Genomic DNA, 12,498 nt, shown 5'->3' with positions numbered 1-12,498 from the left:
GTCTGTCTGTTTCAACTGACAAAAAACACTCAAAATAATTTTATTTTTTGCCCTTGCAATGAACCAAGTGCACCAGCTAACTACAAGTGAAGTAGAAAGTAAAACAATTGCATCCATCAGAAGAATGAAGGATTTCATAAAAGAAGAAGCAGAGAAGAAGGAACAGGCAGAAAAGAACAACTCCATATACGTCCCTGCAGAAGTGCCATTCTTCTTCGTTGTTAGAATTAGAAGTTCCAACAAGGCATCCCCAGATGTCATGTGCGCACTTGACACCCTCAGACTAAGAAATGTCAACACCGGAACATTCGTCATAAACAACAAGTCCTCCAAGTCTCTCCTCCAGAAAGTCAGAGCATACGTTGCATACGGAACTCTTTCCCTTGAAACAATCAGAAAGCTCATCTACACAAGAGGATTTGGAAGATACAACGGATCTTCAGTAAACATTACCCAAGAGCTGCTATTCACTAAATTCGGAGGAGCTGTAGAGACCCTTGAGGACATTGTAGAGGCTCTTTATCTTGGAAACAGATCAGACGCATCTGCAATCAACAAGTGGCTCAGTCCATTCAAGCTAAGCTGCCCAAGAAAGGGATTCGGCGGAAGAAAGATAAAAGACTTCACTGAGGGAGGATCAACAGGAGATCGCGGTAGATACCTCGATGATCTCATTAAGAGAATGATATAATAAATAAAATTCCGCATTTTTTATGAAAGCTACAGTTACTAAAGACACATGGGTACTTATTCACACAGCAGACAAAGGCCCCATTAAGTGCGTAGGCATGAAGAGAGACGCCTTAAGGACTCTTTCCTTGGGAAGAAGAGGCACTTTCCCTGTCTCTGCCCTCATGCACGCCCCACTCAACACGCCCCTCGTGTGGTCCCCTAGCAAGAATGCCTTTCTGGAGTGCACGCCCACAGAGAAGCCCACAGGAAAGCACGCACAGAAGAAATTTGCCAAACACTCAACAGAAATTGTGCTTACAGTCCCAACCCTCCCGGGTATAGTCGCAATGTACTTGCAGAAGGGAGACTTATCTGTCTCGCACGAAGCAGTCAGCCAGATCCTCTTCCATGCAATTGGAACTAAGTGCGTAGTCGTAAAGGACGACCACAAATCCGTCATCCTGTCAGCCGTGGCGGCAGCCCGGGGAACACAAAATCTATACAGAATGGAAGGCCACACTAAAGATATACACGTCCTAGGGGCACTTGGCTACCCCATGGAAGTCATGGAATATATCTGTCCCCAGTATACACCACACGATAAAACTCTGTTTAAGAATACAGAAAACACTAAAGCAGAAGACAAAAAAGAGACAGAGAGTATAAAGAAGACAGAAGATTTAAAATGCACAATAGAGACAGAAGAGAAGAATTTTAAAGTGCAAGACAGAAGGAAGGGATTTCTTCTAGTACTAGCACAAAGGGATAAATATAAGCCAGAAGAAGTACTTCACATAATCAGCACAATTCCAGAGACATTTACATCAGGAGGCCCAGTTGACTTTATAATACACCACACAGCAAAAGAAGGCATTCTAGATCTCTTTAATTCAATGATGAGCAATAGAGCATTCTGTCTTTTAGACTTAAGAGAAATATTCTACAGAGAGTACCAGAGTACACTTGGTGCACTGCATCCTATCATGTGTAGGACAAGCCATTCTGGCTTTATTTTGACTGGCACATTCCTTAACAAGTAGTCAGATAAAACACAAATAGTGTGGAAATTGTTTGTTTTCATGCAAATATTCGTGAAGACACTAACAGGTAAGACTATTACACTAGAGGTAGATAACAACGATACAATCGAGAATGTTAAAGCAAAAATCCAAGACAAAGAAGGAATACCCCCCGACCAGCAGAGGCTTATCTTTGCAGGAAAGCAGCTTGAGGATGGGAGAACCCTTGCAGACTACAACATACAAAAGGAAAGTACAATCCATTTGGTGCTGAGGTTACGGGGAGGCTTTTGAAGTCGCCTGCAAGAAGGCATGAAATTTCAATAAAGAATTCTTCTTCTTATTTTTTATGGACAAAGAGACATTGTTTGCAAAGCTAGAGAGAATGACAAAAGATGAAGCCTTCTCAGAATATAATATAAAATACTACACAGTCTCAGATTTACTAGAAGATCCCTTACTAGGAAGAAGTGTAAAGAGCCTGTATGAAAGGAACTACATGTAAGTAACATATTTAGATTTGTGAGTATTTCAGATATTTTGGGATATATTTCAGTGTATGCAAGGGCGTATCTGCTTGATTATATAATATTTTCTTGCAGTGCATATAGTGTATGTATATAGTGTCTATTATTAGTAATATTATTGTGTATTTCTGTTGTAATTAGTCTACTGTTATGTATATACGTATATTTCTGTTGTAATTAGTCTACTGTTGGTGTGCAATAAATAATTTATTTTCTCTCACAAGGCATTCCTATGCTGCTTATATTCGGAATATTTCGGGATAATAAAATCAACGACAAGAAAATGCCTGTGATAAGAGACTGACAAGAAAATACTGTTAGAAACTATATATCACAGAATAATGAAGTCATAAATCCATCTATTACTGATGACTATTTATTCACTAGTAAGGCATCTATACAAGAGTACTACAGGCGCCTTCTATAATACTCAGAATATACCCAGAATATAACCCGAAATTACATCCAGAATATAACTGTAAATATGGCTGTAAATTTATACCCTAAATCTAACTGTAAATTTATACCCAGAATATAACTGTAAATATGGCTGTAATTTTATACCTTAAATTTAACTGTAAATTTATACCCTAAATCTAACTGTAAATTTATACCCTAAATCTAACTGTAATTACATTCAAGAATCTAACCGCAATTACACTCAATAATCTAACTGTAAATACACTCAAGAATATAACTGTAATTCTGCCCAAATCAAATCCTTATTATCCTCCCATATGGCACTGCTTGTATTGCAGTTATATTTCCTTCTGTTACTTCATGCAGCAGATTTATAAAGTCAATTATTTTTTGGTTTTCTGTTGGGATGTTTATGCTGCTTATTCTTCCATGAACTGATATGCTTCTGTCCATGTGCACTGCATCATCCATATACGTATCAGAAGAGTACCTTCTTAGTGCTTCAATTGAAGATATATCTGCAATATATTCCTGATCTTCTTCCGGGATACTTTTCATAATTGCATCTACCATCCCTTGGTACCACCTTACCACAGGCACACTTCTTCCTAAAATCATCTCCCCAGGCACATCTATCCTTCTGTCTATTTTTACTTTTTTCACAGGCGCATCAATTCTTCTTACAGTTTCCTCTGCTATCTGCCCAGAATATATCTCAGAGAGCATCTGCACCTGAAAGGACCCCATTCCTTCAGATAATACTGCACTCCCCCTGGCACACTCTATTTCTTCTTGCACTACAGTCTTATTCGCTTGATAATTAAGTACACTGCAAAGTACATCCATGTTGTAATTGTATGTTATTTCTTGCTTGCTGTATATTCTATTATGAACTTCCCTTTCAGTAGACGTGTCCTTAGAGATAACCCGGACTAAAGAAGAAAGTGCCTGCCTGTAATGCACCAGAAGACTTGTCACAATAGAGATCATCAAGCGAGACTGCAAACGCAAGGATAAATTATCCCCATCAACAGCAGACAGGCATGCACCCAGTAAGTCAACAGGAAGTGCAGTATTAACTCGTCTCAAGCAAGAATGTACATACATTCTATACAGCAGGCTATCTTTACATACGAAAACACTTGGATAAAACATAAATACATAAAATATTCCGTATTATATACCTAAATATAACCCAATAATCAGATTGATTATTCTGTATATTATTATATATTCTGTTGTACTGTACTATTGTACTGTAGTATATAGAGACTAGAGAGACTAGAGACAGGAGATAAAAATATTTTAAAATTACTACAGTACTACTATTAGTATAGTACAGAGAGACTAAAGAAAGAAGATATTTTAAAAAATACTACAGTACTAGTACTAATAGTATAGAGACTAGAAACAAAAAATACTACTATTATAGTATACACTGGAGACAAAAAATAATTTAAAAAATACTATAGTAGTATAGTAGTATAGTAGTATAGTAGTACAGTAGTATAGAGAGAGACTAAAGATAGAAAATAATTTGAAATTACTACTACACTATAATACACCATAATACACCATAATACACTATAACACACTATAATATTATGTGACTAATTTGTCATAGAAATAGAAGTGAGGTAGTATAGGAATATAGAGGGATATATAGATAATATTATGGTGTGTTTTAGTGTATTGTATTTATGTTGTATCTTATTGTGTCTGGTTATATCTTAGTGTATCTTGATATTTTTGTTTCTTAAATTGTCTTGTTACTTTTTCCCTTTAATGCCTCTGCTGTGAATGGCTCTATAGTAGTAATTTTAGATGAATTTATCTTTAGTTTTCTAATATATCTCCCTAATATTTCTCTTTAATAATTTATTTTCATGAAAGACAAAGAGACTTCTTATTGGAAATAATCCACAGATACAACAGGAGTATTATAAGGGAAGAATTAGTTATGAGATACTGTAAAAATATATCATAGAGTATGTAATATGGTAAAAAGCACCCGATACGGGACTCGAACCCGCGACCCTTGGATTAAAAGTCCAATGCTCTACCGACTGAGCTAACCGGGTTATACCAGGGTCCCTCAATAAACATATTTTCGGGTGTCTAACTAGATACAGTTAAATATAGGGTATATTTATTGGTTATACATATATTATACTCTCTGGTGTATTTATTGTATTATTAGGATATTCTGTTGTATTTATTAAGGATATGTTGTATTTAGAATATTCTGTTGTATTTAGTGTATATTCTGCTTTAATTATTGTATATTCTGTTGTAATATATACTAATATTATACTCTCTATTGTATTTAGTATATTATTATTCTGTTATATTTAGTCTGTTATTATTCTGTTATATTTAGTGATATTTAGTCTACTATTATCTACCCCCGCAATATTTAGTCTACTCCCTATTTCTTTCCCCTTTCTTTCTGTATATCCCTGTTACGCATCTTTGCCCACATTATATAATACGTGACCCCTGTGGAGTGCACCATTATAAAACTGGATGTCCCTGGGGTAAGTTCGAATCCCATCCATTCCCCAAATATATTTATTATAATCATAATACTGTTATATATTATACCCCATATATCTAGTAGTCTAAGTATACTGCGTCCTTCTGTCTCTGTTAGTCTGCCTGTGTATATATATCTACTAATTAGTGGTCTTCCTATGATAAATGGACATGGGCACATACTGCAGAATAATGTACATCCCTTGATTATACTTCTTTCTAGTCCAAATCCAGATATAAATGTATATATAGACCATACACCAGATATAAATAGACTAATATATGATATATATGTATTATATTTAATACAGCAATTATTAGGCTTAATTATTCTTGCTAATATAAAGCACCATGTCATTAGGTGTATATGACTGGATTCCTGTATATATTTATGCATAAATATATTAGTAGTAATTAGGGCCACTGTGACTGCATCCTTATTACTTAGGGTGTGCATGAATATGTAGCATGAAATAATCAGGGAAATAGTCAGTGTATATACGGTCTCATTAAGGAACAGCAGGAATGTACTAATTATAAAGAATATTCTGTCTGTATGGAATATTTTCATATTTATTTATATATTTAAAGATAAAAAGAGAATATATAGATAAAAATATAAAGTGTACAGTTTAAATTATTATATATTATATATTATATGGGAGATAAGTGAAGGGTTTTATTTTTATTTTATTGATAAAATATTATTAATATACTGTTGTATTTAGTGTATTATTAGTGATATTGTGTTGTATTGTAGACTAATTAATGTATTATTAGTATATATTATTCTATCTCTGTATATTCCTGTTATAATTAGTCTATCTCCTACTGTATTTGTGGCTAACTTATATTTCCTCTTGTAATTGGTCCTTTTCGTTGTAATTTGTTATAATTAGTCTATCTACGTTGTATTTATAACTAACTCACCCTTCCCACTATAATTAGTCTATCCCTGTATATCCTGTCTATTATTAATATAATAAGGACCCATAAACTATATATACCAGAATATATTATAATATATGCCTGATAAATATATCCATATGATCCTTAATAAGATACTAATTACAACAGACACTACAATACTCACACCAGATAGTATAAATAATAAACCCTTCAGTAAAATATATTATAAATATATTCCAAATGAACACATTTATAATATTATTAATATATTAGATAAAAATACAACAGAGTCAGTTAATATACTAATACTATTACTATTACTAACACAATTAGATATATCACATATATATATAATAAGAAAGATAATTAAGGATATATTATATATACACAGTATATATGAACTATTATATAATATATATATATGTAATATATATAATAATATACTGTATATATTATATAATATATATAATAAGATATTATATAAAGAAGATAAATATGATATATTATATAATATAATAATATCACAGGAATATAAGGATATATTAGAATATACAATTAGTAAGGAATATACAGAGTATAAAGAATATATGGATAAGACTAATTGTAACAGGGATACTAATAATATGACTAATTGTAACAGAGATAGTGGGAATGTGACTAATTATATTAGGAATAGTGGGAATATGACTAATTATAACAGGGATAACACTAATTATAACAGGGATACTAATAATAACAGAGATAAGACTAATTACAGTGAATATAGTGAGAATAAGACTAATTACAGTGAATATATTAATAACCTGACTAATTGTAACAGATATGATACTAACTATACTAATTACACTGAATATAACACTAATATTACTAATTACAACGAGAATACTAATAATATGACTAATTACAGTGAAATATACAATGAAATAGACAGATTATGCTATACACAAGAATATACATTAGACATGAAACAAGAATATACAATGGTACCCCCTTACAATGATATAAATACAGATATAAATACGACTAAATTCTACAGTATTAATGAGAATACACTAAATACAACAGATAGACTAAATCCAACAGAATACACTAATAATACACTAAATACAAAGGATATACTGCGTAGAATACGCCTATTACTGCCTGGTTGCATGAAATTACTGCAAAATACGTATAAAAATGGGATACCACGTGGAAAAAGCAGTGAATTCTTTGGGAAAGGGTCAGCACCCAGGGTAAGAAGCATATTCCATGAAGAATTCAAAGGATACAACGATATAATGGCAGATGACCATTTAAACCACATGGAGAAAAAGATAAAAAAAAGAGTGCAGGGAATCGAACTTGCCATAAAAGCAATAAATCAGATATATAATATAAATATATTCAAAAATAAAAAAAAAGAAATATTCCCATTGGAGATACTGGAGAAATTATCAAATAAAATTATAACTGCCATAAAAAAAGAAAGAAAATCAAAAATGAAAACAAAGAACCTGACAGTTAAAGAAATGCGAGACAGAATCCACATAAAAAGAATCTTCTCAAAATTATTCCCAGAGAGTGCATCCTGCATAATATTATTATATAAGCACAATATAACAAGTAATATATGGCAGGATACTCTCTTCCTAATATTCTCATTAAAAATAACAGAAAAAACTGTTAACAAAATAATTAATAAAATAAATAATAAAATAATAAAAAAAATAGACACTTTCCAAAAAAGAATAAAAATAAAAACAAAAACAAAAACCCTTTCAAAAGTACTCACAAAAAGAATAAAATCAGTTACACTTAAATATCTCATAAGAAAATCACCTGCCCACATATTAAGTAAAGTACACAGGGAATTATTAAGACTATTAGACCTTGGGTTATATAAGGATATATCTTGTAGTAATATTAGTCATAATATATGTAGTAGTATTAGTCATAGCATATGTAGTAATATTAGTCATAATGTATCTGGAGCAAGTAATTGTAGTAATATTAGTCATAGTATATGTAGTAATACTAAGTTTACTAATAAGTGTGTTGAAAATGTGACTAATAATAACTTCCCTGTTAATAATGTGACTAATAATAAGTGTGTTGAAAATGTGACTAATAATAAGTGTGTTAGTAAGTATACTAATACCTTCACTACTCATGATCACAGTAATAGTTGCACTGCTAGTCATAATAATTTCACTAAAAATATCACCACCAGAGACCCCCTTACTAATAACCTTGAATTATATATATCTATTATTAAAGATATATCTAATATTATAGAAGAAAAGTATCCATTTGTCTCTTATGAAAAAATAAAAAAATATTGCATGGATAGAATAGTAGACTAATTGTAGTGGGAGTATACAGGGAATATACAGTAGTAGACTAATTATAGTGGGAATATACAGTAGTATACTAATTACAACAGGGATAGACCAATATACACTAATATATGCAGTAGTAGACTAATACACACTAATATATACAGTAGTATACTAATTATAACAGAATATCACTAATATACACTAATACATACTAGTATATGCAGTAGTAGACTAATTACAACAGGAATACACTAATACACACTAGTATACTAATTATATACAGTAGTAGACTAATTACAACAGAAATATACTAATATACGCTAATTACAACAGTATACCAATATTAGCCTATAATGCAACAGAATATCACTAATTTCCAAAATATCCAAACATCTCCAATACTCCCCCCTTACACCCACTATTATTCTATATACCCAAGGGTCCCCCCTTGTATACCCTAAATTTCCCTACTAATTTCCGTATATTTTCCTACTTAAATTTTTTTTAATGTACCCCATGCATGCAAATAATCCAACCAACAGAGCATAAAGTTAAGGCCCCAAAGAATAAAAGAGGAAGTGGCCAGAAGCACACAGCAGAAATGGCAAAAAAAGAAAGAGATGCACAAGATAAACTAATAGCCAAGAAAAAGACAGCATTAGAAAGTGCACTAAAATGCCCACCTGCCATACACCAATTCAAACAGAAAATATCTGATGACTTAAAAGACAAAATAGAAGAAGTCTTTAAGAGATATAGACCAGAGAACCCAGAAGAGAAGGCTGAGAGAGTAGAACAAGGAAAAGACAAAAAAGTATCAATTATATTTGGAATAAGACAGATAGTCAAGTCAATTGAACAGAAGAAGGCAAAATTAGTACTAATTGCTAATGATGTAGACCCATTAGTCGTAGTCCTATTCCTGCCATCACTCTGCAAGAAGATGGGTGTAAGTTACGCCATATACGACAGCAAGAATAAACTAGGCTCACTCGTAGGCAGGAAGTCAGCAGCCTGCATAGCACTGAATGAAATGGTGCCTGGCCTGCAGGAATTAGTCACAGAGGTTGATGAAGAATTCTCAGAGAAGTACGCAGAGAACATGAAGAAGTGGGGGAGACCTGCAGCAAAATAATCACGGCAGAAATAAAGGAGTTTAAGGAGATTTAATAAGGTTGTTGGTTAAATTATTTCGGGTTTTGTAAGGGAAGATTAGTGGGCTGTAAGGGGGGACCCTTGTGTTGTATGTTTTATAGACTATTATTAGTATTATGTTGTAATTAGTGTATATTGTTGTATTATAGACTAATCTAATATGTCTGTTATTATTAGTATATTATTAGTGTATTCTGTTGTAATTAGTGTATTGTTTAAGCTCTTCTGTTGTAGTTAGTAGTAGTACGTTGTAATTAGTCTACTATTGTGTATTCCCCCTATAATTAATCTACTCCTGTATATTTCCCCTATAATTAGTCTATTAATAAGGTGTTCACTTGATTTTAATTTATATTTTATATAGATACAGGTTATTTCTGATAATATAAATAAAATAGGGTCTGGAATGTGCATTACTTATGGCACTAGTGTATTAAGTCCTGTCAAATGCGACTAATTACAACACAAATTCACTACTTATTACGCACTGACTATAAGTAATGTAATATGTGACCAAATACAACACAAATTCACTACTTATTACAATAGTACCATAAGTTCTGTCTAAATTGCATTATATATTACACTATGTGTATTAATTAATGTTTAGTATATATTTTCTTTTTTTTTAATGCCCATGCAAAACTTCTCTCTTCTTGCAGAGCAAGGCCTCTTCCACCAGCTCGCACAAAATATTCTGGGCAATATAGACAAAGTATCAGTAGAAGAACTCGTGTCAGGTTATAATTTGTTAATTTTAACAAACAAAAACAATGTTAATAATAAAATATTGGCAAAAATAAGCATAGAATTATCAAGGAAAATAACGGACACTACCGTATATGGTAATAAAAATAATGTGTTAATTAATACATTAGTTATATTACTTAATAAGGAAAACTTAGTGAATTGTGGGGAAAATATGGAAATAACTGGTGAAGAGTCACCCAATAAGGAAATTACTGAATCTGTAAGTAATAGTACTCCTAATAAGGACGTTTCCTCATACAGTAATAGTAATATTACGGATATTACTGCAAATGGCAATTTTAATTATGAGAAAGTTGTTAAAAGTGCATTACTTATTACACAAAGATGCGAAAGTCTTGTCAGAATTCTAATTGAACTTGCAAATAATTTCTTAATTAACAACCACACGGAAGTTTTTTATTTATCAAAAATTATTCTTTATGAATGCAAGAACATTACCATATATAGTAACAGTGTAATTAGTGAATTGTATTTTGGGCTAGGCTTGTTGAATTTTAAAAGTACGTTAGGATACAATTTCCTAATTGAGTACATTAAAATTGTTAAGAGCAATAATTATCCAGAAAAGGAAATATTCCCAATTGGGAAAATAGTTGAAATGGCAGTTATATCTGGTTGTTATGCTAATGAGATTTACTCTTTTAACGGGCTGTTTGAGAATCTGCAAATTGAACTACCCGAAAAGGTAACAGAAAAGAACTTCAATGAAATTTCCTTAAATGGAAAAGAGTCAAAATCTCTTTCAATGGCAGTTGCAATAGAAAATGACTTAGCAAATTTGGCAGTCAAACTTTCTGAAGACTTTGGTGCAGAAATAACTGAAATTGTCAAAAAGAAAATAATCGTCATAAAATTGTTAAAGTATTTCTTTAACTGCCAAAACAGAATTGTTAATCTTAATGAAATATCAGGTGCTTTATCGTTGCCAGAAAAGGAAGTAGAAGAAAATCTTTTAACAATTCTTGGCTGCAATTTAATTAAGGGAAAACTTAACGGGATTTCAAAAGAGTTCACTTTTCACTGGATAGGCTACAAATATTTGAGCAAAAAAGAGATTAAAACAATAAGCACCGTTATTAATGAGATAAAGAAAAGAGTTGACGAAATAGTCCAAGACTTATAACACATGGTGTACTAAGTAATGGATAATAGTGCAGGACTTAATCCACTTTGACAAGACTTATAGCGAAGTGACAGGACTTTTTACGTGGAGACAAGACTATGGCACTTTGTAAAAGAATGTACAAGACTTTTTACATTATATCAGAATAAATGACAGAATTTAATCCACTTTATATTTATATAAACAAGACTTTTTCCACTTTATACAAAACTTATGGCACACAGAAAAAGTCTTGCACAAAGTTGTAATACATATTTTAGAGTGCTATAAGTCTTGCACTATTATCTTGCTAGTTTTGGGATAGAGTGGATTAAGTCTTAACAAAGTGGATTAAGTTCTGTCATGTTTTATTAAGTGAGTAATAAGTTCTGTCATGTTTTATTAAGTGAGTAATAAGTTCTGTCATGTTTTATTAAGTGAGTAATAAGTTCTGTCATATTTTATTAAGTGAGGATTAAGTTCTGCACAAAGTGCCATAAGTCTTGCATAATGTGGAATAAGTCTTGGTCAACCGTGAGGTACGAAGTACAGTCCTTGCACAAAGAGAAAAAGGACGTAATGAATGTAGTATATGACTGGACTAAGAATGTAATGAAGCTAAATAAGTATTGTAGTATCCGAAATATTTCTTGATAGTCTAATCCAAGTAATACTTCTGTCATATAAATGCGTTTTAATCCACAAAATAAGCCATAAACGTAATTTACCATTTAATTAATAAAAAGACCCACCCATTCAGTACTAGAAGTATTCTAAATATCCTTTAATTTATGTCTATATTCTAGCAGAATAATTCTATCCAAGGGATTAGTCTAAATAAAAGTGTATTTTAGTCATTCGGGTTATATCGGGTTATATAAGTGGCTGTGAAATTAGAAAAAGAGAGAAAATGTCAACAAAAATAACCTGAAAAACAGACAAAGATATTCAAGTATATGACAAAAATATACCCTTGATAACTATCTACTGTATATCTACTGTCTATTCTAGACTAATTATCTCTTGTCTGGAATATTTCGGGTTATATCGGGTTATACTATGCAATT

General features: G+C 31.8%; 8 protein-coding genes and 1 non-coding gene across 9 annotated transcripts; 6 read left to right on the top strand and 3 right to left on the bottom strand.

Moving 5' to 3' along the window:
- Positions 1-58: 58 nt before the first annotated feature.
- NESG_00564 (uncharacterized protein) lies at positions 59-691 on the top strand (the record flags this gene model as incomplete). The annotated part of the gene is made up of 1 exon (XM_053048214.1): positions 59-691. The coding sequence occupies one exon, from the start codon at positions 59-61 to the stop codon at positions 689-691; it is 633 nt and encodes a 210-aa protein (XP_052906039.1).
- A 1,060-nt stretch (positions 692-1,751) lies between these two features.
- On the top strand, positions 1,752-1,985 carry NESG_00563 (uncharacterized protein; the record flags this gene model as incomplete). Its single annotated transcript, XM_053048213.1, has 1 exon — positions 1,752-1,985. The coding sequence occupies one exon, from the start codon at positions 1,752-1,754 to the stop codon at positions 1,983-1,985; it is 234 nt and encodes a 77-aa protein (XP_052906038.1).
- A 55-nt stretch (positions 1,986-2,040) lies between these two features.
- NESG_00562 (uncharacterized protein) lies at positions 2,041-2,196 on the top strand (the record flags this gene model as incomplete). Its single annotated transcript, XM_053048212.1, has 1 exon — positions 2,041-2,196. One exon carries the CDS (start codon positions 2,041-2,043, stop codon positions 2,194-2,196), a length of 156 nt encoding a protein of 51 aa, XP_052906037.1.
- Positions 2,197-2,932: 736 nt separating this feature from the next.
- Positions 2,933-3,793, bottom strand: NESG_00561 (uncharacterized protein; the record flags this gene model as incomplete). The annotated part of the gene is made up of 1 exon (XM_053048211.1): positions 2,933-3,793. The coding sequence occupies one exon, from the start codon at positions 3,791-3,793 to the stop codon at positions 2,933-2,935; it is 861 nt and encodes a 286-aa protein (XP_052906036.1).
- Positions 3,794-4,646: 853 nt separating this feature from the next.
- On the bottom strand, positions 4,647-4,719 carry NESG_00560. Its single transcript has one exon. It is a non-coding gene; the product is annotated as a tRNA-Lys (tRNA).
- A 347-nt stretch (positions 4,720-5,066) lies between these two features.
- Positions 5,067-5,744, bottom strand: NESG_00559 (uncharacterized protein; the record flags this gene model as incomplete). Its single annotated transcript, XM_053048210.1, has 1 exon — positions 5,067-5,744. One exon carries the CDS (start codon positions 5,742-5,744, stop codon positions 5,067-5,069), a length of 678 nt encoding a protein of 225 aa, XP_052906035.1.
- A 454-nt stretch (positions 5,745-6,198) lies between these two features.
- NESG_00558 (uncharacterized protein) lies at positions 6,199-8,427 on the top strand (the record flags this gene model as incomplete). The annotated part of the gene is made up of 1 exon (XM_053048209.1): positions 6,199-8,427. The coding sequence occupies one exon, from the start codon at positions 6,199-6,201 to the stop codon at positions 8,425-8,427; it is 2,229 nt and encodes a 742-aa protein (XP_052906034.1).
- A 496-nt stretch (positions 8,428-8,923) lies between these two features.
- Positions 8,924-9,538, top strand: NESG_00557 (uncharacterized protein; the record flags this gene model as incomplete). Its single annotated transcript, XM_053048208.1, has 1 exon — positions 8,924-9,538. The coding sequence occupies one exon, from the start codon at positions 8,924-8,926 to the stop codon at positions 9,536-9,538; it is 615 nt and encodes a 204-aa protein (XP_052906033.1).
- Positions 9,539-10,189: 651 nt separating this feature from the next.
- NESG_00556 (uncharacterized protein) lies at positions 10,190-11,452 on the top strand (the record flags this gene model as incomplete). Its single annotated transcript, XM_053048207.1, has 1 exon — positions 10,190-11,452. The coding sequence occupies one exon, from the start codon at positions 10,190-10,192 to the stop codon at positions 11,450-11,452; it is 1,263 nt and encodes a 420-aa protein (XP_052906032.1).
- Positions 11,453-12,498: the final 1,046 nt, after the last annotated feature.

Source organism: Nematocida ausubeli, assembly GCF_000738915.1.
Source record: "Nematocida ausubeli strain ERTm6 chromosome Unknown supercont2.1, whole genome shotgun sequence".
Taxonomy (NCBI): Eukaryota; Fungi; Microsporidia; genus Nematocida; species Nematocida ausubeli.
This window is presented reverse-complemented; position numbering and strand designations above follow the sequence as displayed.